The 25839-nt window shown below is 43.2% G+C and overlaps 1 protein-coding gene across 1 annotated transcript; it reads right to left on the bottom strand.

The window, feature by feature from the left end:
* Positions 1 to 286: 286 nt before the first annotated feature.
* LOC124036389 (ATPase MORC2-like) lies at positions 287 to 25839 on the bottom strand. The gene is given in 29 exon segments (XM_046350917.1): positions 287 to 1765; positions 1862 to 2050; positions 2219 to 2312; positions 2432 to 2500; positions 2502 to 2603; positions 2794 to 2932; positions 3140 to 3197; positions 3727 to 3852; positions 4189 to 4437; positions 4575 to 4841; positions 9855 to 10074; positions 10161 to 10266; positions 10376 to 10504; positions 14512 to 14666; positions 14778 to 14918; positions 15002 to 15087; positions 15196 to 15278; positions 15537 to 15616; positions 19169 to 19294; positions 20287 to 20398; positions 20499 to 20658; positions 20892 to 21000; positions 21196 to 21286; positions 21434 to 21502; positions 22675 to 22709; positions 23001 to 23054; positions 24830 to 24998; positions 25141 to 25220; positions 25681 to 25839. Coding segments are annotated over 27 exon segments (3186 nt in total). The 5' UTR covers positions 24898 to 24998; positions 25141 to 25220; positions 25681 to 25839; the 3' UTR covers positions 287 to 1696.

Below are 25839 nucleotides of genomic sequence, written 5' to 3'. Positions count from 1 at the left end.
TTTATGTACATATTCTTTATCCCTTTACACTTGTGTGTATAAGGTAGTAGTTTTGGAATTTTTAGGTTAGATTACTCGTTGGTTATTACTGCATTGTCGGAACTAGAAGCACAAGCATTTCGCTACACTCGCATTAACATCTGCTAACAATGTGTATGTGACAAATAAATTTGATTACTTATAAATATGCCTTTGTGTAGTTGTTTGGGAACCAAATGGATTATTTCTCCATATAGAGGTAACAAATACTGCATTTTCCCCCTCAATGAGGACACACCAGACAAAATAACATTCACCTTTTAATAAAATGTTTCCTTTCACATGTTAAAAATACTTATTAGAAGAAACATGACCACTGAATAATATGAACAAAGAACTATAAACTCAGAATCCAGATAATAACTGAGAACTAAATGAAAACAGTGAACCGTTGGGTCACAATGGCAAGAGGAAACAATTGGGACATAATACGGTTGTACTGAGGAAACGTTATAGATAGTCGTACTGATAAAACCCAGTAAGTACTTCAGTCTTGAGGGCGTTGGGAGAACCAAACACCCTCAATAAGCTGGCTGGTAAATCTGACGACTACACTGTCAGAATAGGATAGTGAGGGGAGAGAGAGGAGGACAGGGTGGGGAGAGAGAGAGGAGGACAGGGTGGGGAGAGGAGGAGGGAAGGATGGGGAGAGAGGATGGGGAGAGAGGAGGGAAGGGTGGGAGAGAGGAGGGAAGGGTGAGAGAAAGGATGGAAGGGAGAGAGGGTAGGATGGGGAGAGAGGAGGGTAGGAGAGAGGAGGGTAGGATGGGGAGAGGAGGGTAGGATGGGAGAGAGGGTAGGAGAAAGTAGGTTGAAAGCCACTAGGCAACACTGATTTGATTTATCAACACTGGGACAAATGGCTGAAACTTAATGCTTTAACATGCTTTAAAAGGCTTGACCAGAGTGATTGCAGCTAACATCAAATACGGGATTCAATGGAACTGGATTTGCATCTGACTGACTGGTGGTAATAAAGGGGTTGTGGGTCAGGATTAGAGGTCAGGACGTTATCAGATTATTGGTTTATGATTAATTTAATCTCTCTCCACCCGATCACAGATCAATATGGAGAATACAGACAGTCTTCTGAAATCACAGAAACGCCTGTCATCTACATCATAGGAACTTTGATCGGGGATGCTTGGTGCCCTACTCAGACTGGCGTGTGTGTGTGCGCAGAATCTGATTACCACCTACAGATTGATGACAGTTCAGTTCTACAGTCAATCAGGACTGGTTGGCTTAACCTACAGTAGCTTAACATATCTTGTATATAACATACATTGTTGATATATAAAAGGACTAAATAAAAATACATGTCCATTATGAGAACATGCTAATGCTTACTAAATAGGAACAGAAAGAGAAACAGAAAAACATATACTGCAGTTTTATAAAAACAAACTCAGGGACCAAACAGCAACAGCACCAGTTCAGGCAGCAGCTGCCTCTTCTCTCCTCCATCTGCAGATCTATCAGAAGACGGAGTAGACTGTGTAGAGCGGGGCAAGCAGGCCTCATGGAGGGAGTTATGGGTAAAGGGCGTCTGTAGAGGAGCTACAATACACATTGGGAAGGCCGGACGGACCAGAGTTCTGAGAATCAGATGTAGTGGTGCTGTCTGAGTCAGGCACCGGGTGGAGAGACCTCCTCTCTAGTCCCCCTTGGTCAGCAGGTCTTCTATGTAGGCATCCAGTTCATCGTCTGTGTTTATGTCAATGTCCTGCAGAAGGGAAGGAGAGACATTAGCATTCAGTGTGTGTGTTACCTCGTATCTTTTCTGTAGCAAAGCTTCGATGTTTGTGTGTGTGTGTCTTACCTCCTGTACTTTCTGCAGCAGTTGTACAATGTTGGTTCGTAGTTTCTGTAGCTTTTCGTCTGCCTCCCTGAGTTTGGTCTCAGCGCTGCTACTCTTTTCCTCCACAGCTTTGGCTCTGGCATCAGCTCTGCTCTGGTACGAGTTACACAAAGACTGGAGACCCAGCTCATACTGCTGGAAATACTCTTTCTGCAGAAACACATGCACACAGGTCACAATGGTCAGACACATACACAGACATTGCTCTGGTATGAATTACAATGATATGACTGTCTACAATGCCTGCAGCAGGCTAGACTCCAGGGTAGGTCTCTAGAAGACATTGGTTAGAGGTCAGAAGTTCAGGGTCAGTCTCACCATAGGGAAGGCCACTAGCTCCTCTGCAGTCATGCTGTTGACATCTTCCTTCGGGATCCGGAAATCAGGAGGGAAGAAATAACGCAGCACTGTCCTGAAGAGATCACACACACCAACAATTATAGCTATGACATCTCCTTTGAAAAAAGGGAATTAGAGGCCAAAATCCAACAATTATGACTCAATGACAGAGCATCGGGTGATCATAGTTACCTCATCATGGTGACCAGGTTGTCAGTCACCTCTCGACTGGTTCCTGGTTGGGTGGTGTCAGGTTCCATGGGGGGGTCCTTTCTCAGTCCCCTCCCCTTGCTGTGTGTCAGGGGTCTGGGAGAGGGGAGAGGGCGGTCGCATCAACCTCACCTCCTCACTGCCTTTGAAAACCCTAATAACAACAACAATAAATGATAAACCAAAAACAACCTCACCTACTCACTGCCTAACCATCATAATAACACCCCAAAACTCCTGAGAACACTAAGTCATCAAATCAATACACAAATAAACATTTGGAAATGACACATACATAAAACGTAAGAGAACAGAGCACCCACATAGTGAGTTGGTGCGCCTACCATCGGTCCTTGGGGGTGGATCTGGGGACGTAGTCAAACTTCACCTTCCAGCGAATGCTCTGCTTACTGGTTTCCACAGCAACAACTTTGCCTGTGAACCATTCCTTATTCACACGCACCTCCACCAACAGACCCTTATCTACAGGAGACAACACATAGAAGTTTTATGAAGCATTGTCCTGAAACTGAATTCAGGCTTGTCTGAACTGCTTTCAATGGGGAAAGATTGCGTCCGTGATATTCTGTGAAACGGTCACTTTCCCGTGTGGACCTGTTGCTAATCGGAAATCTTCTTGGCCAATCAAAATGTATGGCTGGAACTATCATCAAGAATTGAATAAATCACCTTTCTGAGCATTCTTCAGATCATATTCTGGGTCCTCGTTCTCTGTACTGTCTGTCACCTGAAAACACACACACAGAAACCACAATGTTCAAACTAACAGTAAGTGTGTGTAAGGAAATACCAGGAAGAGCGGTGTGTTATTGAACTGTGAGAAAAGAGCAGGAGAGCAGAATACAACCAATTCCATTTAGAGTAGAGTTACGAGACAGACAGGACCCATTCTATTTAGAGTAGGGTTAGGAGACAAGGATAGGACATATTCTATTTAGAGTAGAGTTAGGAGACAGACAGGACCCATTCTATTTAGAGTAGAGTTAGGAGACAAGGATAGGACCAATTCTATTTAGAGTAGTTAGGAGACAAGGATAGGACCCATTCCATTTAGAGTAGGGTTAGGAGACAAACAGGACCCATTATATTATGATTAGAGTTAGGAGACAGATAGGACCCATTCCATTTAGTGTACAATTGTAAGAGAAGGGTATGATCCATTATATTATGATTAGAGTTAAGAGATAAGGATAGGGCCGATTCCATTATGAGTAGAGAAGGCAAGTGTAGCCTCTTTCTCTGTGGCAGATGGGTACCTTGGCTCTAGGGGGGGTGGGGATGGGTTTAGCCAGGGGTGGTGTTGCGGGGGGCAGCCGTGTTGCTATGATAGCTCTCCTCTTCTCAGGTGGCGGGGGTTTGGTGCTGGGTGGGGGGGTATGGACCTGCAGGGTTCGATGACATCTGTGTCAACAGTACAGTGGCCTGACTTCTGGACCGTTCCACGTGTCTCTTGTTCTTCATGCATCCCCTCTCCTCTTTCAAAAGAACCATTGTCTGTTTCTTCCTCAAAAAGAGCTATCCCCCTCTCTGTACCGAACATCTTTCTACCTATCCTCTTCCTCCAAACATCACCTTTTCCCTTTTCTCCGTTCCCTCTAACAAATTCAGTACTTCCCTCTGTCTGTGTGATATGTTGTATAGAAATATGCTATAGATTGACAGCGTGATAGCGTGATAGTGAGCAGTGTGTGTGAGAGAGCGATTGAGTGAGACTGTACCTCTGTCACTTTTCCCCGTTTGAGTGGAGCTTTCTCAACAGCTTTCCCACGATTCCCCACTGCAGTTACCATCTTGGATTTCTTGGGCTGAGGCTCCTCCTGCTCACTGTCATCCTCGCTGTCGTCCTCATCTTCCTCCTCTTTTTCCTCCTCCTCCTCCTCCTCTTCACTCTCCTCCTGCTCCATCACTTTCTTGCGCTGGCTACTAGCAGGTGTGGTTGCTTTGCCAGGAGACAATTTGGCTGGAGTCTGTAGAAACACCATAGATATTACTGCTACTGCTAAGGGACCATAGATATGAACAGCTATCATGTAAATATCTGCTTCAACCATTAACATATACCATAAGATTTGATAAAGGACAGCTTAAAACACAACACACTAACCCGTGAGGTACGGCTTGAAGGGGTGGGTTTGGCGGGGACTTTGGCTGGAGTTTTGGGGGCGGGCTTTGCTGGAGCGGGTGACTGCTTCGCTCCAGCTCTGGATTGGTCAACTCTGGGTGCCGGGGGAGGGGCAGCAGGCCGGGTGGTCGGTCGAGGGGAATATGTGGGTTTGCGGTTGAGGGCTGGGGGCTGGCTGGGGGCGTTCTTGAGGAGGGCGGGGAGAGGAGGGGAGCGAGGGCGTGACACACGCTCTGACGACCTGGTTCCCTAAGAGACAGAGAAAAGCAGGAGACACATTATATTCAGATAATCAGGGAGACCGTGTGTGTGTGTGTGTGTGTGTGTGTGTGTGTGTGTGTGTGTGTGTGTGTGTGTGTGTGTGTAACCGGTAGAGCAGGGTTCCCCAACTGGCAGCCCGAATTCCAGATTTGGTCACCCAAGTTTTCTGAGTTAAGAATATTGGTGCTTTTACAGAACACTATAAAAGCACCAGAAAAATCAGCTCCAAGTTATTTTAATTTCAAGTATTTCCATGGATAATAGATACACTACATGGCCAAAAGTATGTGGACACAACTTCAAATTAGTGGATTCAGCTATTTCAACCACACAGCCATGCAATCTCCATAGACAAACATTGGCAGTAGAATGGCCTTACTGAACAGCTCAGTGACTTTCAACGTAGCACTGTCATAGGATACCACCTTTCAACAAGCAGCTGCACACAAGCCTAAGATCATCATGCACAATGCCAAGCGTCGACTAGAGTGGTGTAAAGCTCGTCTCCATTGGACTGTGGAGCAGTGGAAACATGCTCTCTAGAGTGATGAATTACGCTTCACCATCTGGCAGTCAGACAGACTAATATGAGTTTGGTGGATGCCAGGAGAAAGCTACCTGCTCCAATGCATAGTGCCAACTGTAAAGTTCGGTGGAGGAGGAATGGCCTGGGGCTGCTTTTCCTAGTTTGGCTAGGCCCTTTAGTTCCAGTGAAGGGAAATCTTAATGCCATAGCATACAATGACATTCTAGATGATTCTTTGCTTCCACCTTTGTGGCAACAGTTTGGGGAAGACCCTTTCCTGTTTCAGCATAAGATCTGCCCCCGTGCACAAAGCAAGGTCCATATAGAAAAGGGTTGTCGAGATTGGTGTGAAAGAACTTGGCTGGCATGCACAGAGTCCTGACCTCAACCCCATCGAACACCTTTGGGATGAATTGGAACACAGACTGCCATGTAGTGTATATGTGATCATATATAAAATGTACGGTTTGAAATTATTATGTTTGGGCTTCCGGCGGTCAATTAGCAGACTAATTATTTCTAATTATGTTCCGGCCCCTTGACCATCAGCTCAAGAAAAGAAAATCAGCCTGCGGCTGAATCTAGTTGATGATTCCTGGGGTAGAAGGTAAGTATGTCTGTATGAATCTGGACCCTCCCTTTCTAAAATTGTTTGCCGAAATTGTTGCAACCCCTATTACTAGCCTGTTCAACCTCTTTCGTATCGTCGGGGATTCCCAAAGATTGGAAAACTGCCGCGGTCATCCCCCTCTTCAAAGGAGGAGACACTCTAGACCCAAACTGCTACAGACCTATATCTATCCTAACCTGCCTTTCTAAGGTCTTTGAAAGCCAAGTTAACAAACATATTACCGACCATTTCAAATCCCAACGTACCTTCTATGCTATGCAAATTGGTTTCAGAGCTGGTCATGGGTGCACCGCAGCCACGCTCAAGGTCCTAAACGATATCATAACCGCCATCGATAAGAGACATTACTGTGCAGCCGTATTCATCGACCTGGCCAAGGCTTTCGACTCTGTTAATCACCACATTCTTATCGGCAGACTAAACAGCCTTGATTTCTCTGCCTCACCTGGTTCACCAAATATTTCTCTGACAGAGTTCAGAATGTCAAATCGGAGGGCCTGTTGTCCGGACCTCTGTCAGTCTCTATGGGGGTGCCACAGGGTTCAATTCTCGGGCCGACTCCCTTCTCTGTATACATCAATGATGTCGCTCTTGCTGCTGGTGATTCTCTGATCCACCTCTACGCAGACGACACAATTCTGTATACTTCTGGCCCTTCTTTGGACACTGTGTTAACTAACCTCCAGACGAGCTTCAATGCCATACTCCTTCCTTGGCCTCCAACTGTTCTTAAATGCAAGTTAAACTAATTGCATGACCTTCAACTGATCGCTGCCCACACCTGCCCGCCCAGCATCACTACTCTGGACGGTTCTGATTTAGAACATGTGGACAACTACAAACACCTCTGTGTCTGGTTAGACTGTAAACTCTCGAGACACGTGATGCCGCGGAGCTGAGCAGACGTTGACAAACCGAGCTCTTCAAAGTTATTCTATTTTTACCTAAATAACAACGTTGAAACAATATTCTAACATCGGCTGATAAATATTCTAACATCGGCTGATAAAGAGCCTCCGACCGAGAGGCAAGAAGGACGACCAAAACGTCGTTGATTCCCAAGATAACGATAACGCTACAGCTAGCAAGATTAGCCTCTTGCGAGCCTGCCGACATGCTGGCTACTCTCCTCCGGGAAATTCAGGATGGTAACAGAGGTCTTTCTCTGAAAATCGATAAGAAATCGGCTGAACTCAATTCTTCCATTGACGACCTGAAATCCTCCATGAATGATCTCCTTTTGAGAACGACTGAGGCAGAGCTGCGCATTAGCACAGTTGAAGATACCATCGCTAGACATGACCAGGTCTTGACACAACTGCAAAAGGACAATGCCTACCTGTAGCTCAGTTGGTAGAGCATGGCGCTTGTAACGCCAGGGTAGTGGGTTTGATCCCCGGGACCACCCATACGTAGAATGTATGCACACATGACTGTAAGTCGCTTTGGATAAAAGCGTCTGCTAAATGGCATATATTATTATTATTATATATTAAAAACAAAGTAGATCAGATGGAGAACCAGAGTAGACGTAGTAATATCTGTGTGGTGGGATTGAAAGAGGACAGCGAGGGCCGTGACCCGGTCTGTTTCTTCAATCAATGGATCCCGGAGGTCCTAGGCATAACAAACTTCACCAAGCCGCTGGAAATCGAACGCGCCCACAGAACATCAGCGCCGAAACCCCGGCCAGATGAGCCCCCACGAGCCGTCCTGATCAGGTTCCTCCGTTTCCAAGACAGAGAGAAGATACTTCAACTCGCAAGAGCCAAAGGGGACATCGCCATCGATGGGAGGAGGGTCAGCCTTTTCCCGGATATGAGCGCGGACCTCGCCAGACGCTGCAAGCAGTTCAGACCTGCCGCCAAAGCACTGAAGGAGAAGATCACCGGCTACCTCATCCACCCTGCGCGGATGAAAGTTCAGTACAAAGGCCGAAGCCATCTCTTCAACACACCGGGAGAAGTGCACACTTTTCTCAAAGAACTGAGCAACGTCTGAGTCTGAGCCAGGACGGTCTCTCTGGGGGATAAAATGCAGTTTGTTTTCTCTTATCCGGCCGGATTGAACTGCTGGTATCTCCCGGTCACTTTAATTGATTTGTACATTTTCAACTAACCGTATCTTCATTCCTCCATTCCACTTGGCAGTGTTCAAAACTACATGGTTTCTGGCAGGGGGTATGCGATACCATATCCTCAATTCACGGGGTTGCATTCCCTTTAGACCCGGAGGTCTGTCTACTGGGTAACTTTACTAACACCAATCATAGGCAAAGCCATACTATAAAGCTAACAGAAATATTGCTAGCGATTGCCAAGAAATGTATTGGATTCCTCCCTGCCAGTTGCAATGTGGAAGTTAATAGTTGTATCCCTTTGGAGAAAATCACTTACTGCTTGAGGAATAAGTTAAAGACATTTTACAGAATTTGGCAACCTTTTGACTATATGGAGAATCTCCCCCCACATCACATTGATTGAATCTATATATAATCCTCACATAATGTTTCACACATAATGTATAATATGTAGCCGACGGCAGGTGATCCAATGTCTCGTTATTTTATTTATTTTAAATGTTAAATTTTTTATTATTGTATGTTTGTTTATATAACTATAATTTATTTTTGTTACGTTTGTCTTTTACTGTCACTTTGTCCTATCGTTGTCTAATATCTTTTCACTTTTTTTTGAATGTTCTTAATAGGAAAATGCAAAAATATAATATAATAAAAAATAAAAAAGACTAAACTCTCCTTCCAGACTCACATTAAGCATCTCCAATCCAAAATTAATTCTAGAATCGTCTTCCTATTTCGCAACAAAGCATCCACTCATGTTGCCAAACATACCCTTGTAAAACTGACCATCCTACCGATCCTCGACTTTGGCGATGTCATTCACAAAATAGCCCCTAACACTCTACTCAACAAATTGGATGCAGTCCATCACAGTCCCATCCGTTTTGTCAACAAAGCCCCATATACTACCCACCACTGCGACCTGTACCCTCTCGTTGGCTGGCCCTCGTTTCATACTCGTCACCAAACCCACTGGCTCCAGGTCATCTACAAGTCTCTGATAGGTAAGGCCCCGCCTTATCAGCTCACTGGTCACCATAGCAGCATCCACCCGTAGCACGCGCTCCAGCAGGTATATCTCTTTAGCCACCCCCAAAGCCAATTCCTCATTTGGTTGCCTTTCCTTCCAGTTCTCTGCTGCCAATGACTGGAATGAACGGCAAAAATCACTGAAGCTGGAGACTTACCTTCCTCAGTAGCTTTAAGCACCAGCTATCTGAGCAGCTCACAGATCATTGCACCTGTACATAGCCCATCTGTAAACAGCCCATCCAACTACTTCATCCCCATACTGTATTTATTTATCTTGCTCCTTTGCACCCGTGTCTCTACTTGCACATTAATCTTCTGCACATTAATCAGTGTCTAATTGATATATTGTAATTACTTCACCACCATGGCCTATTTATTGCCTTTACCTCCCTTTTCTTACCTCATTTACACACACTGTATATAGATTTTCTTCAACTGTATTATTGACTATATGTTTTGTTTATTCCATGTGTAAATCTGTGTTGTTGTAAGTGTGGAACTGCTTTGCTTTATTCTTGGCCAGGTCACAGTTGTAAATGAGAACTTGTTTTCAACTTGCCTACCTGGCTAAATAAACAGTGAATATATATATATAAATAAATAAATACATGACTGTAGTGTTTGTGTTTACCTGTAGAGGGGGAGTATGTGTGACTGTGTGGGTGACAGACCTGTAGTGTGTGTTTACCAGTAAAAGGTGAGTATATGTATGTCTGTGTGTGTGGGTACCTGGGAGGAACTCTCATTTATGGGTCTCATGCTGACGTCCAGAGGTAACTTCTTCACATCTGCTGCTGATCTGATGGTGCTGGTTTTCTGCAGAGTATCTAGTTTCTCCTGCTGCTGTCTAATCTTCTCTGTCAGATCTTTCTGTTTGTCCTCGGCTGTCTGCCTGTCCTTCTTCAGAACCCCACATGGAAGGTTCTGTTTTTGCTCCGGCGCGTCACACCTACAACACACACACACACACAAATAAGATATTGGTGATATATTTGGTGTCTCTGCAGGTGTGTGTGTGTCGGTGTGTGTGTCTACCTGTCCTGAGTGCTGTCAGGGTTCATCAGACACACCCAGCTGTCCGGGTAACGTTTATCCACCGCATCCATCTGGAATGGCAGAGTCCTCCACTTCAGACACTTATCTACAGATAGAGGGAGAAAGAATAACATCACAGCTAGTTTGTTTGCATTTGTTCGTGTGTGACTCAACACGTTAAGAGTGAGCAGTGTCTCTGTGAGTGTACAACTCACCACACTGTATGGTGAGGGGTATCTCCATGGCGCGGCGTCTCTTGTACCTCTGCTCTGGCGAGGGGAGCGAGGACCAGCTGGCAGACAGGTACCCAAACTCATCCCAGAACTTCACTATGCCCTTCTGAGCTAAAAGAGGGAAAGCAGAAACATTCCAGTCATTTGGACTAGGGATGTCGCAGAAACGATACAACCGCATAACTGGGTCTTTCTATAAACGAGGGTACCAGTGAGCATTTCTTGTAGTGGACAACTGTTTGCAGCTGTTACAAATTCATGAATAATCATTTGCAATTTGTCCCCCCGTTAAGAAATAGCGGAGGAACACCACTACATTCAATATAATTCATTAGTTGAATCAAACCTGTTTAAACCCTTTGTCATACAAACATTGGGTGACATAAAACACTATCTTTCTTTCTTTACATTTATGATAGTTTATTGTTATAACATATACTAAGCATTTAACAATTGAATTACACATTGACCTTGATCCTGTGAAATTCCTGGATATTGCCGTCGGACTCGTAGGAAGTGTACTGTAACCTAACATTCCGTATCTCCCTATGTTACAGTGTGAAAACAGTTTATGGGAATACAAATCCAAAATAAAGTATGTGATTGCAAAATCCAATACTTTAAAACAGAAAGACTAACTTTAATGATTAATAAAACAAATATTGATATGTCATTAACAGGGTTCTAAAATAATTATGCATAATAGTTGTTTGATGCACCCTTGATGTCTAGCTGTTCAGTTACGTGGGGACATTATTGAGCAACATCAGCTGATTCAGGAAAGGATTTTCTGAATGACTGTTTTCACAGGTGAATAAAGAGCTTGTGTGATACTGCACGTCATTTAACAACACCCGAAGTGCGGAGGAACTGGAGAATTGAAAGAACATTTTGGTGTCTGTTACAGCGATCAAGATAATAAGCCTGCTTTGTGGACAACATTAAATCAAGATCTCTGAGGTAAGATTACGGTCCGTGTACGTTTTGATCGTTTGCTTTCCAAGTTAAAACAGAGTAAACGGGAATGTGTAAACAGCCTGTTTATTTGTTTTTGCATATAAAACCAAAAAGTTTTATTTCAATGTTCAAAAGTGGGTAGGGGTTAAATGTGTAATGCCTGGTCAAGTGCACAGCCAACACTTCATGTCCTTTCAAAGCAGGTCACCCTTCTATACATCTATTATCTATTCATAAATAGCTTCCCGTACCGTTCCACAGTGCCAATATAAGGTAAGAGTTCTCAATTTCTGCATATGACTGTGTGTATTGACTTATTAATAAACTGCTGTTACTGTAAATGGTTAGCTGACTGATATAACCTAGCTACCATGGGTAATCATATTAAATGGTGCTATACAGCAAAAACAACCGTATCTATTGCTAGACTAGAGATATGCTCTAGCTATAGTTAGATGTGCAACCACTGACTAACTAGCTGGAATGAAGCAAGGGTGTGAATAGTACATATGTAAATATATCCTTTCAGTGTTTCCAGCAGGTCTCCAGCTACCCAGACATGTCTGATCAGCCTGGTAGGGTGTCGCGGGTGTGTTCAGCTTACACCTGTGAAAATCTGTGTGTATATAGCAATGGAATGAAACATCCAACCAATGCCTCAAGTGTAGTGCTGTAGGTCCACCCCACACCTGGAGGGTTGTAGGGTCCTGTCCAGACACAACCCCTAGCTCCTACCCCTAGACACTGTGGAGATCTCAGAGAATTGGACAGGTGCAAGCAATACTGCCAAAATTCAACCAAGCCTATCCACAAGTGTCTATACTCTGGACAGTAGGGGCTAGGGGTTGTTTCTGGACTGGACACAGGCAGTCAGTCAGTCAGTGGTACTGTCAAAAATACCTATTGTCAGCACAGTCAGTCAGTCAGTCAGTCAGTCAGTCAGTCAGTCAGTCAGTCAGTCAGTCAGTCAGTCAGTCAGTCAGTCAGTCAGTCAGTCAGTCAGTCAGTCAGTCAGTCAGTCTGGTACTGTCAAAAATACCTAATAGCTGTCAAATACTTGCTTCCTCTGTCCTTAGGAGAATCTGAATTGCATTTCCTTGAGTCATTGCATCCGCTCTCCTCATCAAAACCCATTGAATGATAAGGCCCCCAAGCACATTGGGGGAGAGGAGGGAAGGTTCTTCCCCTCGGGCTCCAATGCACTTTCAAGGAGAAGCAAGGATTGGAGGAATCAAGGACAGAGGAAGCAAGAATGTGATGTCTAGTTCACACACACTTGCTTGAAGAGTTTAAGGATAATGATTTCATTATTGGTTATTATTATTGTCAGAACCCATTGTATTATATTACATTTTTATTTAACCATTTTGAAATTCTGACCCGGGATGTCACACATTGGCCCCTTAATTTATAGAATGACCCAACTATGCTCATGAACAGTAGTGTGTCTCTAACTAGAGCTATTCACCTGATTAAATAGTTATTGTTTTTCCACGCTTCGTTTATTTAGCCTACCAAACAATCTGCCTGCATTCTCCACTATCATAATAATTTTAGCGCTCACTCTTCTGTCCTGTCATATGTGTCCCTGTTCTCTCCTCTCTGCACAGACCATACAAACGCTAATGTTGCATCCTAGACATCGGGAGAGGGGCATGGTAGGATCCACTTAAGTAGGGGTGAACGGTTTTGACTGTACTCTTATGAACGCTTTGAAAACAATATCAAGCAGTTAACTTACAATGTCAGTTGTATACTATTGAAAGGCAGAGAATGTCAACGTTCTAATGCTAGAATTACTATAATGTATTGTTACCCTGAAGCGTAATTCATCTCTGATTAACCACTATTATGGTTATGTACAGTGCCTTCAGAAAGTATTCACAGTCCTCAACATTTCCCACATTTTGTTTTGTTAATTTAAAATTTATTACATTTACATTTTTTTCCCACTAGCCTACACACAATACCCCATAATGTCAAAGTGGAATTATTTTTATTTTTTACAAATTAATAAAAAATGAAAAGCTGAAATGACTTCAACCCCTTTGTTAAGGCAAGCACAAATAAGTTCAGGAGTAAAAATGTGCTTAACAAGTCAGAAGTTGCATGGACTCACTGAATGACCTTCTTGATCCAAATCAGTCAGGTTTCAGGACTAGTCACAACTGAGACTGCTCTCTCTGTAAAGGCGCTGTTCAACCTTATTTTTAAATGACTACCATATCTCTGTACCCCACACATACAGATAATTGTAAGGACCCTCAGTCGAGCAGTCACTTGAATTTCAAATACAGATTTAACCACAAAGACCAAGGAAGTTTTCCAATGCCTTGCAAAGTAGGGCACCTATTGGTAGATGGGTAAAAACCCACAAAGAAAATAGACATTGAATATCCAAATGAGCATAGTGAAGTTATTAATTACACTTTGAATGGTGTATCAATACACCCAGTTACAACAAAGATATAAGCGTCCTTCCTAACTCTGTTGCCGGAGATGAGGCCAATTCAATGGTGACTTAAAGCAGTTACAGAGACGAAAGGTTGTGATAGGAGAAAACAGAGGATGGATCAACAACATTGAAGTTACTCCACAATACTAACCTAAATTGTCAGTGAAAAGAAGGAAGCCTGTACAGAATAAAATATTCTAAAACATGCATCCTGTTTGCAACAAGGTACTAAAGTAATACTGCAAAAATTGTGGCAAAGCAATTCACTTTTTGTTCTGAATACAAGACGACATTGAATCTTCCTGAGTGTCCTCATTAAAGTTTGCTTAAATTGGCTTGAAAATCTATGGCAAGACTTGAACATGTTGAAAGAATAATGTGCACATATTGAACAATCCAGGTGTGCAAAGCTCTTAAGAGACTTATCCAGAAAGATCTAGTTGTAATCGCTGCCAAAGGTGATTCTAACATGCATTGACTCAGGTTTGTGAATACTTATGTAAATTAGATTTCTGTATTTAATTTTCAATACATTTGCAAAACTGTCTAAAAACATGTTTCACCTTGACATTATGGGGTATTGTGTGTAGACGGGTGACAAAAAAAAAAAATCCATTTTGAATTCAGGCTGTAACACAACAAAAAGGGGAATAAGTCAAGAAGTATGAATACTTTCTGAAGGCACCGTGTACGTTAAGTGTGTTACCTATGTTGCTGTCCTTCCAGTACTGGGCTAGGTGTTCTCCCATGGCTCTCAGAAGGTGTCTGTATTCTTTAGCGTCCGCAAAGTCCTGCTTGTTGTGAGTGGGCTCCAAAACCAGGTATGGGACATCTACTACCCCCACAACACCCCCACACGCCCTGCGCGCGCGCACACACACACACACACACACACACACCATTAGAAAGCATTTCTGGTCATCACACTGGTCACAGACGATAGTCAATAAGAAAGGACTGTGTGTTACTCACATTCCTCCCTCCAGCTGAGGTCCAGTCTTCTCATACATCTTGATGAGGCGAGAGCAGTTATAGACAAACATCCCATCCAGGTCTCTCTGCTCAATGTTCACCCCAAAGATAAAACTCAGCTCCTTCGGGTCCTTCAACGCTCTGGGGGAGGGAGAAAGAAGTGTTAAAGTTCTATAGTTTTCCATAACTTTCGTTTGTTTATAAAGTTTAATATTTTGACTGACTTCTGTTTGGACTCCTGAATCTTCTTCTTCACTTCTGCCTCTCGGCGAAGCATCATGGCACCCTCCTGGGCCTTACGCAATATGACCTGGAGGAGACAGAGAGAGGGTGATTTGAATAAGGGAGGTGAGGAGTCAGACTATTGGGTCAAGATATTGTTCATCTTGCAGAGTGGTGTGTGTATGTTGGTTCTTACCCGTGATTCTCTAGACATGTCGTCTCCCAGTTTGGTCTCCAGAGACAGACTTTTGCTCTCCGCCTCCCGAGCCTTCTCTTCAGCTGTCACACACACACACACACACACACACACACACACACACACACACACACACACACACACACACACACACACACACACACACACACACACACACACACACACACACACACACACACACACACACACACACACACAGTCAGTGGGGGTAGTAGGTTCTAAAGGCAGACCTGGTTCTCTCTGTGTGTGTGTACCTTGCCTATCTTGGCCAGGTGATCTGTGTGCGTGTGTGCGCACATGCGTGGATATGGGAAACTCACCTAACTTAGCGAGGTGATCAGCCTTTTTTACTTCCTGCTCAGCGCGGGTTTTGAATCGAGTTGATGTGTATTTATATACCCTGAAACAGAAAGACCCACACTTAGCTGAATAGACAAACAGGATTTAGAGATTCCTGCCTAGAGATCTCGCTCTCTCTCAAAAGTATGTGGACACATGCTCGTCGAACATATCATTCCAAAATCAAGGGCATGAACACTAGATGGTGGAACATTGTTGCGGGAAATTGCTTCCATTCAGCCACAAGAGCATTAGTGAGGTCGGGCACTAATGTGAGATGATTAAGCCTGGCTCGCAGTCGGTGTCCAAAATTAATCCCAAAGGTGTTCGATGGGGCCGATTTAGGGCTCTGTGCAGGCCAGTCAAGTTCTGCCACACCGATCGAAGGGCCTTCCCCAAACTGTTGCCACAAAGTTGGAAGCACAGAACAGTCTAGAATGTCATTGTATGCTGTAGCGTTAAGATTTCCCTTCACTAACACTAAGGGGCCTAGCCTGAACCATGGTAAGTAGCGTTCTCCTGGCATCCCCAAACCCAAATTTGTCAGTCACACTACCAGATGGTGAAGCGTGATTCATCACTCCAGAGAACATGTTTCCACTGCTCCAGAGTCCAATGGTTTGCGAGCTTTACACCACTCCAGCTGACGCTTGGCATTGCGCATGGTCATCTTAGGCTTGTGTGTGGCTGATCGGGAATGGTTGAGAACATTATTAAGTTCTCAACTAACAGTTCTTGTGCTGACGTTTGGAACTCGGTAGGGTGTTGCAAACGAGGAAGACGGTTGTCCTCGATTGATTGAGGTCAGGGGGTTGTGGAGGCCAGGTTATCTGATGCAGCACTCCATCACTCTCCTTCTTGGTCAAATAGCCCTTACACAGCCTGGAGGTGTGTTGGGTCATTGTCCTGTTGAAAAACAAATGGTTGTCCCACTAAGCTCAAACTAGATGATGTATCGCTGCAGAATGCTGTGGTAGCCATATTGGTTGTGTGCCTTGAATTCTAAATAAATCAGCAAAGCAACCCACTCCATCACACCACCTCCTCCTCCATGTTTTACGGTGGGAAATACACATGCAGAGATCATCCGTTCACCCACACCGCGTCTCACAAAGACACGGCGGTTGGAACCAAAAATCTCCAATTTGGACTCCAGACCAAATGACAAATTTCCACCGGTCTATTGTCCATTGCTCGTGTTTCTTGGCCAAAGCAAGTCTCTTCTTCTTATTGGTGTCCTTTAGTTGTGGTTTCTTCGCAGCAATTCACCCCACGAAGGCCTGATTCATACAGTCTCCTCTAAACAGTTGATTTTGAGAACTCTGAAGCATTTATTTGGGCTGCAATTTCTGAGACTGGAAACTCTAATGAACTTATCCTCTGGAGCAGAGGTAACTTTGGGTTTTCCATTCCTGTGGCGGTCCTCATGAGAGCCAGTTTCAATATAGCGCTTGATAGTTTTTGAGACTGCACTTGAAGAAACTTATAAAGTTCTTGAAATTTTCCGTATTGACTGACCTTCATGTCTTAAAGTTACAAAGGACTGTCGTTTCTCTTTGCTTATTTGAGCTGTTCTTGCCACAATATGGACTTGGTCTTTTACCAAATAGGGCTATCTTCTGTATTCCACCCCTACCTTGTCACGACACAACTGATTGGCTCAAATGCATTAAGAAGGAAAGAAATTCCACAAATGAACTTTTAACAAGGCACACCTGTTAATTGAAATGCATTCCAGGTGACTACCTCATGAAGCTGGTTGAGAGAATGTCAAAAATGTGCAAAGCTGTCATCAAGGCAAAGGGTGGCTACTTTGAAGAATCTAAAATATATTTTGATTTGTTAAACACTTTTGGTTACTACATGATTCCATATGTGTTATTTCATAGTTTTTTTTCACTATAATTCTACATTGTAGAAAATAGTAAAAATAAAAACCCTTTTGACTGGTACTGTGTGTGTATGTGTGTGTAATACATATACAATTGAAGTCAGAAGTTTACATACACTTAGGTTGGAGTCATTAAACACTCCACACATTTCTTGTTAACAAACTATAGTTTTGGCAAGTCGGATAGGACATCTACTTTGTGCATGACAAGTAATTTTTCCAACAATTGTTTACAGACAGATTATTTCACTGTATCACAATTCCAGTGGGTCAGAAGTTTACATACACTAAGTTGACTGTGCCTTTAAACAGCTTGGAAAATTACAGAAAATTATGTTATGGCTTCAGAAGCTTCTGATAGGCTAATTGACATAATTTGAGTCAATTGGGGGTGTACCTGTGGATGTATTTCAAGGCCTACCTTCAAACTCAGTGCCTCTTTGCTTGACATCATGGGAAAATCAAAAGAAATCAGCAAAGACTTCAGAAAAAAAATTGTAGACCTCCACAAATCTGGTTCATCCTTGTGAGCAATTTCCAAACGCATGAAGGTACCACGTTCATCTGTACAAACAATAGTACACAAGTATAAACACCATGGGACCACATAGCCGTCATATCGCTCAGGAAAGAGAAGCGTTCCGTCTCCTAGATATGAATGTGCTTTGGTGCAAAAAGTGCAAATCAATCCCAGAACAACAGCAAAGGACCTTGTGAAGATGCTGGAGGAAACAGGTACAAAAGTATCTATATCCACAGTAAAACTAGTCCTATATCGACATAACCTGGAAGGCCGCTCAGCAAGGAAGAAGCCACTGCTCCACAACAGCCATAAAAAAGTCAGACTACAGTTTGCAACTGCACATGGGGACAAAGGTTGTCCTTTTTGGAGAAATGTCTCTGGTCTGATGAAACAAAAATAGAATTGTTTGGCCATAATGACCATCATTATGTTAGGAGGAAAAAGGAGGCTTGTAAGCCGAAGATCACCATCCCAACCGTGAAGGGCGGCGGTGGCAGCATCATGTTGTGGGGGTGCTTTGCTGCAGGAGGGACTGGTGCACTTCACAAAATAGATGGCTTCATGAGGATGGAAAATTATGTGATATTGAAGCATCATCTCAAGACATCAGTCAGGAAGTTAAAGCCTGGTCGCAAATGGGTCTTCCAAATGGACAACGACCACAAACATACTTCCAAAGTTGTGGCAAAATGGCTTAAGGACAACAAAGTCAAGGTATTGGAGTGGCCATCACAAAGCCCTGACCTCAATTCTATAGAACATTTGTGGGCAGAACTTAAAAATAATGTGCGAGCAAGGAGGCCTACAAACCTGACTCAGTTACACCAGCTCTGTCAGTAGGAATGGGCCAAAATTCACCCAACTTATTGTGGGAAGCTTGTGGAAGGCTACCCGTAATGTTTGACCCAAGTTAAACAATTTAAATTCAATGCTACCAAATACTAATTGAGTGTATGTAAACCTCTGACCCACTGGGAATGTGATGAAAGAAATAAAAGCTGAAATAAATTATTCTCTACTATTATTTTGACATTTCAAATTCTTAAAATAAAGTGGTGATCCTAACTGACCTAAAACAGGATAAAAAAAAAACAGTCAAATGTCAGGAATTGTGATAAACTGTGTTTAAATGTATTTGGCTAAGGTGTATGTAAACTTCCGACTTCAACTGTGTGTGTGTGTTATATATATATATTAACCTGGGTTTGTAGAGGCAGCAGGACAGTCTCTTGGTCCTGACTTTGTGTCCCTGTATGAAGATCCTCATCCTGGGGTCGATGTAGAGGACAGCAGCATATGCTCGGAACGACCGACGCTCTGGCTTCCTGTATGAGGGAAGTGATGCAATCAACATAAACACAAAGTCCTAGGTAGTTTTCCGGTGATGTGACACAGAAAAGCCCTTAAATATTTTATTTGAAAAATACTTCCACAAAAACACAAGAGGTCTTCAGGGATCCACCTGTATCCCAATACCCAATCCAGGACCAGAGTGGTCTGGATCCAGAATCCTAAATGTCACGGGTCTGAGTAGGATCTGATTGTTATGGGTCTCGGGTATGTGTAATTTTAACTGACTTGTCCAAAAGGGCCTATACAGATCCAAAGGAAACTACTGCAGGAGAAAGAGACATTTTATAATTTATGCTGCTGCTCTTGCTTTTCATGTGTGGCACGTGTAGCTTGCTGTTGTTGTTGGCCAATCATAAATTATCAAAGCGGCAATAGGCTACAGTCATAGAGCCTCAGTGTGTGGCAAAAGTTAGGAGATATCTAATCAATGGAAAATGGAATTAAAATGACGGAATTAAAAGTTAAAGGAGAAGAATAGGCTAGCTACAATGACCAAGAGGTAGGCTCTTCTTAATATTCTGAATGGAGTTGTTGTTATTTGTAACTGTAGGATGAGAAAGTGCATGCACTACAGCCTCAATTAACTTACCGAACTAATTTTAGTTAGCTTGACTTGCTTCTCCCGGTTTGATGCAATCAAGACAGGTGCTACGTAATGATATTTGATGATAAATAAACTAGCTATGGTCGCAAAGTTTACTATAGCAGGAGCCGGCTTGGTTGGTTGCCGTCTCTCATCTCTCCCTCCCTCCTCCCCATTTCACAGTACGGCCCCTCCCCCGTCTGCTAGAGCGGCATCTTGACCGCTCTCTCCCTTCTCTCCCGCTTTATCAGTTCCGGTTAATAAAGTAGCTTAAAAATGTATTTATGCATATCGTGTCCGGGTGGGAAAGTCCCAGGTCCATTTCGGAATGAGTCCAACTTTTTGGACCTGTGAAGACCTCTTATCACACACCATACTTACACTCCCTCTGAGGGGGTTCCAGCCATCAGGATATCCTGGTGGTCTGTCTCCACATCCAGCTCTGGCTCTCTGGTGTCCATCAACTTCAGGTTATAGATGATCACCAAAGTACCTACAGACACACGGTTAGGATTATAGATGATCAACTACACATACAGTCTGACACACACACACGCCAACTCACGACACCCATATACAGCCACACGTCTCACCGCTGCTGCCCTCTATCTTGTTGAACTGTTCCATCAGCTGCTGTTCGTTTTTAAAAGGAGAGTATTTGTAGATGAGCTCCGTCTCTATGGCAAACTTCTCAGGGTCGCCTGTGATTGGCTGTCTGGTCAGCAGTTCCCAGGTGGGCAGGGGTACAATCACCTGACGGGGGAGACAGACAACCTTAAGCTACACACAGTCACACTTCCCAAGAGGTGATGTTATGATGATGCAGTGTCATTTCAAATAGCTGGACATGGTCAGTAAACCCTCTTTCAGAAAGTCGAAGGCTTACAAGATTCACAAAATAAATACACTATTTTTTTAAGAAACTTGATGTGTGACATCACTGGGTCTGCTGGATGGAAGAGTGCCTGCTGTAGCTGACCCCTCACCTCATCAAGCCCCTCCTCCTCATGGAATGTTCTAGACAGGAACAGGCAGGACAGTGTGTTGTCCTTCTTGGTAAACAAAATAAAATCTTTCCCAATACGCATGGAACCCCTAGAGAAAACACACACAAATGATTTGGCTCACTTGGTGAGAGCTTGGTGCTAGCAACCCCAAGGTAGCAGATTCAATTACAGCGGGCTTCACATAAAAACACTATAAATGTATGTACAGTAAGTTTCTTTGAATGAAAATGTCTGCAAAATTGACTTTTTTGATTGTGAGGGAAGATTATAAAGAGTTTCCTACGATTTGAGTCCATTCCCGTACTGGCCAATGTGAGTGGAATCTGGTGTACGCTTACTGGACTTCCCAAATTGGATCACATGGGTCGCCTCGTCTGTGAGAGAGATAAGAGGGAAATATAACCGTCATATATGGTTGACTGTTGCTTACTATGGTATTTACTATAGCTTATAAATAGATATGGATCAACTCGATTACTGTACATGTCTACTCTAGTCATTATATTTTGAGTGGAACTCACTGGGGTCCATTCCTGTGCCGTCGTCTAAGAAACATAGCATGTAGCCTCCACGCAAGTCTTGTTTCTTCTCTGTTGGCCATGAGGAGAAGCGAGTTTAGACACAGGTTAGAATAGGAGGTGGATGACATCGAAAGCCACGCACAGGTTAGATTACAAGAGGGGGAGAGAGAGCCCAACACACAGAACTAGTCCTGACATAATGGCTTTTTCAATAGCGGAAACTATACTTTCTAAAATGAGAACTAGTCAAAGTCTGGGTGTAGCTTATAATTAAAATCCGTAGTCAGGTAATCATTGGCACTCCAGGTATTCTAGATTGATGATAGGCAATGTGTGGTATGTATAGTATTGTCAGAGGGGTTATAGGTGAGGAATGTAATGTTTCCGTATATAAACACTGAACAAAAAATATAAAAGGCAACATGCAACAATTTCCAAGATTATCTGAGTTATATTTCATATGATGAAACAAGTAAATGTAAATACATTCATTAGGCACTAATCTATGGATTTCCCATGACTGGGAATTACAGATATGCATCTGTTAGTAACAGATACTGTACCTTAAAAGAAATGGGCCTCAGGATCTCATCACGATACTTCTGTGCATTCAAATTGCCATCGATAAAATGCAGTTGTGTTTGTTGTCCGTAGCTTATGTCTGCTCATACCATAACCACTATGGGGCAGTCTGTTCAAAACATTGACATCCTCAAACCACTCGCCCACACAACGCCATACATGGGGTCTGCGGTTTAAAGGCCGGTTGGACATACTGCCAAATTCTCTAAAAGGACATTGGAGGCGGCTTATGGTAGAGAAATTAACATTCATTCCTGCAGTCGGCATGTTAATTGCACTCCCTCAAAACTGTAGACATCTGTGGCATTGCGTTGTGTGCCAAAACTGCACATTTTAGAATGGCCTTTTATTGTCCCCACTACCTGTGTAATGATCATGCAGTTTAATCAGCTTCTTGATATGCCACACCTGTCAGGTGGCTAGATTATCTTGGCAAAGGAGAAATGCTCACTAACAGGAATGTAAACAAATGTGTGCACAAAATTTGAGAGAAACAAGTTTGTGCATATGGAACATTTCTGGGATCTTTTATTTCAGCTCATGAAACATGGGACCAACACTTTACATGTTGCGCTTTTATTTTTGTTCAGTGTATGTAGATTTGTGTCTATGTACCTGTGTATGAGAACCAATATATTTGTGTGTATGCATGTGTGTACCTGTGTAGATGTCAATCCGGGTGGCATTGGCATCCCTGTAGGAGATGATTGGCAGGTGACAACCAGGTGACAGATAAAAACCAGTGTGGTTAGATATGGTTCCTAGGCGTTTACCTTTAATTTCAGAATACAGTGAATAATAACACTTGTACAAATCCCACAGGTTTAATCCTGGATCAGTTCACTATTGTTTCGCTGCAATTGACCCCTTGTGATTGACTAACACCTACAGATGATGTCCCACATACGTACAAACATTTTGGATGGGTAGAGATAGAAAAGCAGAGAATTGTGGATAACAACAGAGATAAATGCATCGTTGGTACCTGGAGTTGTCCACCAGCTCAGCCAGAGCTCCAAACAGGAACTCATGGGTTGTCCTGGAAACAAATAACCAGCCAATCAAACTACAGTTCTGGTCCTTAAAAAGCTAAATTTCCAAAACGCTTGCTGAGGTAAGGAGAGTACATGTGAGCAAGCACAATTGCAAGTCAGTGTAAACATCCGTGTGCTTAACATGGGGTTTGGGCCCTGTGAGATCATCCGGCCGGGGGTTGGGTAACATCGTGTGAGTTATGGGGTGTGGCCGAATCATTGGTCAATGTTGACGGATGGCATAATGGTTAGTGCTATCCGGGATCCTTGGAACATCCCTACCCTAAACCGTTTAAATGTTTAACTTCAAATGGGGTGACATCAAGAGTTGGGACGTCCCACGGATAACGTTTATACTTTTCCGTGGATTTGGGTTTTTCTTTGAGATTCTCTACCGGAGTCCCATGTTAATGTGCTTGTGTACCAATGGTGTTCTGATAAACTGAGTAACCTTGCTTGAGACCTGAAGACACATGCTAGCTCCCAGAAATAATGCCAAGGCTTTGACTCAGTCGGCCAACAGGGATTAACAATTCAGGTTTGAATGTAGTTTGTATCCTTCATCTTTCGGCTGTCTCATTAATTTATTCCAGTGAAGGTATCACATCCTTTCATTTTGTTGTTTGAGAGGAATTGCCATAGGCGAGGGGAAGAGTCAAGGAAGTATAACCATGGGCATAATGTAGAAGAGGCTTTAGGAGGCTAACCTCGTTATACCTGCTATACGGGTTATAATCGCTATCCTCTCCAAACGTGAGAACATAAATAAAATACACGTGGGGATATTATTGCTTGCTCTGAAAACCCATGAATGTGGTGTTGATTATGTGTTGCCAGAGTTCGACAGCACATGAAGTACAGTATGTGTGTTGAGGGGCAGGGGTGTTACGCTTCCTCAAATGAAATTCTCTCATTGCCTGCATCATCATCAAACATGAACAGTTGTTCTCTGGTGATGTCATGAGTCCTACATAGTCAGGCAGTATGATTGATAGCCATTTTATGTTAACAGGGCTTTATATGTTCAAGCCTCCAGTGACATAACTTCACGACTTGAGGGGGGAGTGTGTTGATCTACAAGTTGCAGCAACTATTTATGTTGTGCTATTTGATGGTGTTAGTCTCTCCTTCTCATCTCATCTTGGCCCTAGTCCAAAGCGCATCTTTCCTGTCCAGATATCACTCATACCACTGGCCTTCTGAGCCCTTAACTGTCCAACAGTAGTTGTTCATGCATTGTTTTCAGGGAAGTAACAACATTTCAGACACAGTGGACAGCTGTCCTGTATCAGCTGGATTCATCAATGACTTGGTTATGTAGGTACCATTAGCAACCATTTGACTTTCTACTCCTCCGTGTTTTGATCACAAAGGTCTTTCAACCATATGATGCAGCAATATTTTGCTGTAAAAAGGCTTTTTAGCATTGTTTATTTTTATGTAGTCTATTCAACCATCTTTTGTGAAACATCTGAAGGCACAATTTTAGTCACTCATGTTTGTGACAGTCAGTGTCCAAGGCATGAAATATCCTGCTCCATAGTGTGGCCAATCTGTAGATCATTATCACTTGCTAGACACAATGGCATTCCTCTCCTCTTACAATGTGTACATTGGAAAAACACTTTCATGTGATGTATTTTTTCACCCCAAAACAGAATTCCCACTGTGAGTTGAGCACTGCCCTATGGCAATTTGTGACCTCCATGTGATGTGTAGCATGAGTGTGATTTTGTGGAGTGTGTAGCTATGTTATGTATTTACCCCAGGCGGTACTTACGAGTTGGTGTGCAGATACTCGAAGGTGAGCTGAGCCCTGTTCAGTGTGCTGTAGTTAGAGTAGGCCATCTCCACTTGCTAAAATTTCCTGTTCTCTTCCTGGTCTTCTTTCTGACTTCCCTTCAGTCCGGTGAGGCTTTTCAAGAGCTTTATTCAAGAGCTTCATGCACCTACAGAATCACAGCAGCAGTCAGTGCTACTGGTCAACAGTATGAATGATGTCAAAGACATTATGATGGTGCCTGGAATATAATGAGCTTTCATAAAGAGCAAATAAGCACAAATACCACTGAAGGAAAATAATTGAGATACCTGTTGAACAGTATGAGTATTCAAACTTGAGAATAAGTCCTGTGGTGATTGGCAATACATGATTGGTTGGAAGTTTTTTTCTAGGAGGTTAAGACATGTTATCACTTATTACTATCATCACACAGTCTATCTCCACACATGCCCCCTCTGTCTGCTCCCACTCTACAATAAACAATCAGCCAGGTAACCCTCCATTCAAACCAGCCGCCGAGATAACAGCACAAACAGGCCTCCCACGTGAGTCTTATTTGGATCATTCCAGAAGACTCATCTAGGCTAAATCTTGACGTCATTTTATTATCGAGTATTGATGATTAAAGAGACATGGTCATTGTCAGTGATGGAGAGTTGCAATGTCCAACAATGCTTTAACAAATGGTTAGTCAACTGACCAAGCTAGTTACTACAGTAGCTAGTAACCTATCCTGGCTGTCTCACATCCACAATCTCTGATAACGTTACCCATCCCCATGTAGCTAGCTAGTTGGGTAAACACATGTAAAGAACATATTAGCATTTATATTTAACCAATATGCAAACCGTTTAGAGCACCCGCCGCTTCAAATTGAATTTAGGTCCGTGTAAAACATCCGTAGGTTCAGAATGAAGCGATAACTACTGATTTCCGAAATAGAACCACACCGCAGGCCGCGAAAACCTCCTCGCCTTTCTCCCCTCCCTCGCGCACAGCGGAAAGGA

This window comes from Oncorhynchus gorbuscha, linkage group LG05, assembly GCF_021184085.1.
Source record: "Oncorhynchus gorbuscha isolate QuinsamMale2020 ecotype Even-year linkage group LG05, OgorEven_v1.0, whole genome shotgun sequence".
Classification (NCBI taxonomy): domain Eukaryota; kingdom Metazoa; phylum Chordata; class Actinopteri; order Salmoniformes; family Salmonidae; genus Oncorhynchus; species Oncorhynchus gorbuscha.
Note: the sequence above shows the minus strand (reverse complement) of the source record. Positions and strands in the feature narration are given on the sequence as shown.